At 47.5% G+C, this 1,893-nt stretch overlaps 1 protein-coding gene across 1 annotated transcript; it reads right to left on the bottom strand.

Moving 5' to 3' along the window:
* Positions 1–82: 82 nt before the first annotated feature.
* PPTG_22507 (hypothetical protein) lies at positions 83–1,683 on the bottom strand (the record flags this gene model as incomplete). The annotated part of the gene is made up of 3 exons (XM_008904364.1): positions 83–125; positions 540–1,185; positions 1,611–1,683. 3 exons carry the CDS (start codon positions 1,681–1,683, stop codon positions 83–85), a joined length of 762 nt encoding a protein of 253 aa, XP_008902612.1.
* Between the last annotated feature and the right edge of the window lie 210 nt (positions 1,684–1,893).

Below are 1,893 nucleotides of genomic sequence, written 5' to 3' on the forward strand. Positions count from 1 at the left end.
CTTTCACACAGAAGATACAATACTTCAGAGAGACAGAGCGACAAAATTGCAGGAGACTGATTTTCTTTCTTCACTTGAACTCTCAGTTCTCCAACCTGCCCTCTGTTCCTGGATGGGACTCCTTCCTAGTCAAACACTAACGGGCCATCATCTTGGTGCAAATTTGTAACCAACTCCTTAGTCGTGTACACGTGATAGTCGCTCGCAGAATCGAGTACCCACTCAACACCAATATCAATTGCGTTTTGCGTTACCGTAGGTTCCACATTACAGAACTGACGCGACACCATATCCACGTGTCTCTGACTGCCACCACTTCTTCCAGATTTCTTTTTATTTTCCCAACGTTTACGCTCTGGAAGTTGCGACTTCGACTCATCGTCGTCGCGTTTTGAACGCGGACAATTCCTCTGAATATGACCAGTTTCGTGACATTTCCAGCATTCACGGTTGTCTGGCCCTCCTTTTCATTTTTCTTACCAATTTGTTTTCTACCAGAACCACTAGAATTCTGATTCTGATTCCCTTTTGCTTTATACCGGCCACGCCCACGTTTTTTTTTTTTTTTTGTCTTTCCTTGTTGAAAATGCTGTTGGTTCAGTGACTTGCCTTGCTTTTTGCCAGCTTGTGCAGGCAAGATATTTGGAGTTTGTATAGGCTCGTCACTCCGTGCATCAAGTTCCGACTCAGCTCGAAGAGCGTTCATCACTTGAGCAGAAGATTGGGCAGAATGCTGATAGCCAGGATCATAGTGTTTCGAGAATTGACGAACAACTTCGCGATGCGTCTGCGGCACATTACTCAGGAGAATCTCGGCAAATTCTTCGTCAGAAATAACCTTCTTGTAATGTAGTAACTCATTACGCTGGAGCTGCATCTCACGCAGCCAGTCGTTCATGTTTCTCTCATGAGTATACTTGTTTGCATACAGCTGCTGTCTCGCGAATATATAGTTCGCGTATTCCCTTTTTGTTTGCATGTTGCCGAAACGTGTCCACATCTCGTGAGCGTTCATCTCATGACAGATTAGCTCAGCATCTGCAGTCGGTACACCATGTAGAATGGCACCACGAGCAATATTATCCATCATAGCAAACTGAGTGTCACTTGTCGAAGATCGTGCACCAATTGGATCTTCGATCCCACTCCAAACATTCACGCGCCTCAAGAAAGTCTCCAACTCAACTGCATATAAGTCGAAGCTTCCATGCATTACTGGAGGTTTATTATCTAGTTTCATCCCAAATGCACCACCGGAAAACTGTGGGGTCATCATCGGTGGTGCTGCAAATCCTCCAGCACCTGATATTGCCGATCCAATGCTGCTGGTCTCGACGACGGGGCTGTTGGCCACGCTGAAACTGCTGCCATCGGTGGAGCCCACACTGACGGAGGCGATGCTACAGCGCCAGCACCTACAGCAACATTCACTCCACCCTTCGGCGCTGCTCCACTTCCAGCCGATCCAAGAAACGTAAATCCACCACCAGTGTATCCACCCAAACCAACAGAGGTCACTGCAGAAGCCATAGAGCTCACGATCACTCCACTCACTCCAATACTGAAAAGCACAGCACCAGTCGTCGCCGTACTCACTCCAGAAGACGCACCGAGACCAGCACTGGCAGTCATGACCACCGAACTACCAGCAACTGACGACGCCACACTTGATGTAGCCATCATACACCCACGAAACTCCAAGATTGTACTCTGTAAAGCTTCTAAGTCTTCGGTTCATAATCTGGCACGTAGCGCAGATAATCGGCGAGGCAAGCAGCACTTTAGTAGACAGAATGCAATCAAGCAGCGTCTTCCCACTGAGTACTTTTGGGATTAAGGAGGAAACCCGAAGGGTGAAAACCCCCTTTCGTTAAGCCTGAGACTAAACACTAT

The sequence above is a fragment of the Phytophthora parasitica genome (genome assembly GCF_000247585.1).
Source record: "Phytophthora parasitica INRA-310 unplaced genomic scaffold supercont2.17, whole genome shotgun sequence".
NCBI classification, from domain to species: Eukaryota; Oomycota; class Peronosporomycetes; order Peronosporales; family Peronosporaceae; genus Phytophthora; species Phytophthora nicotianae.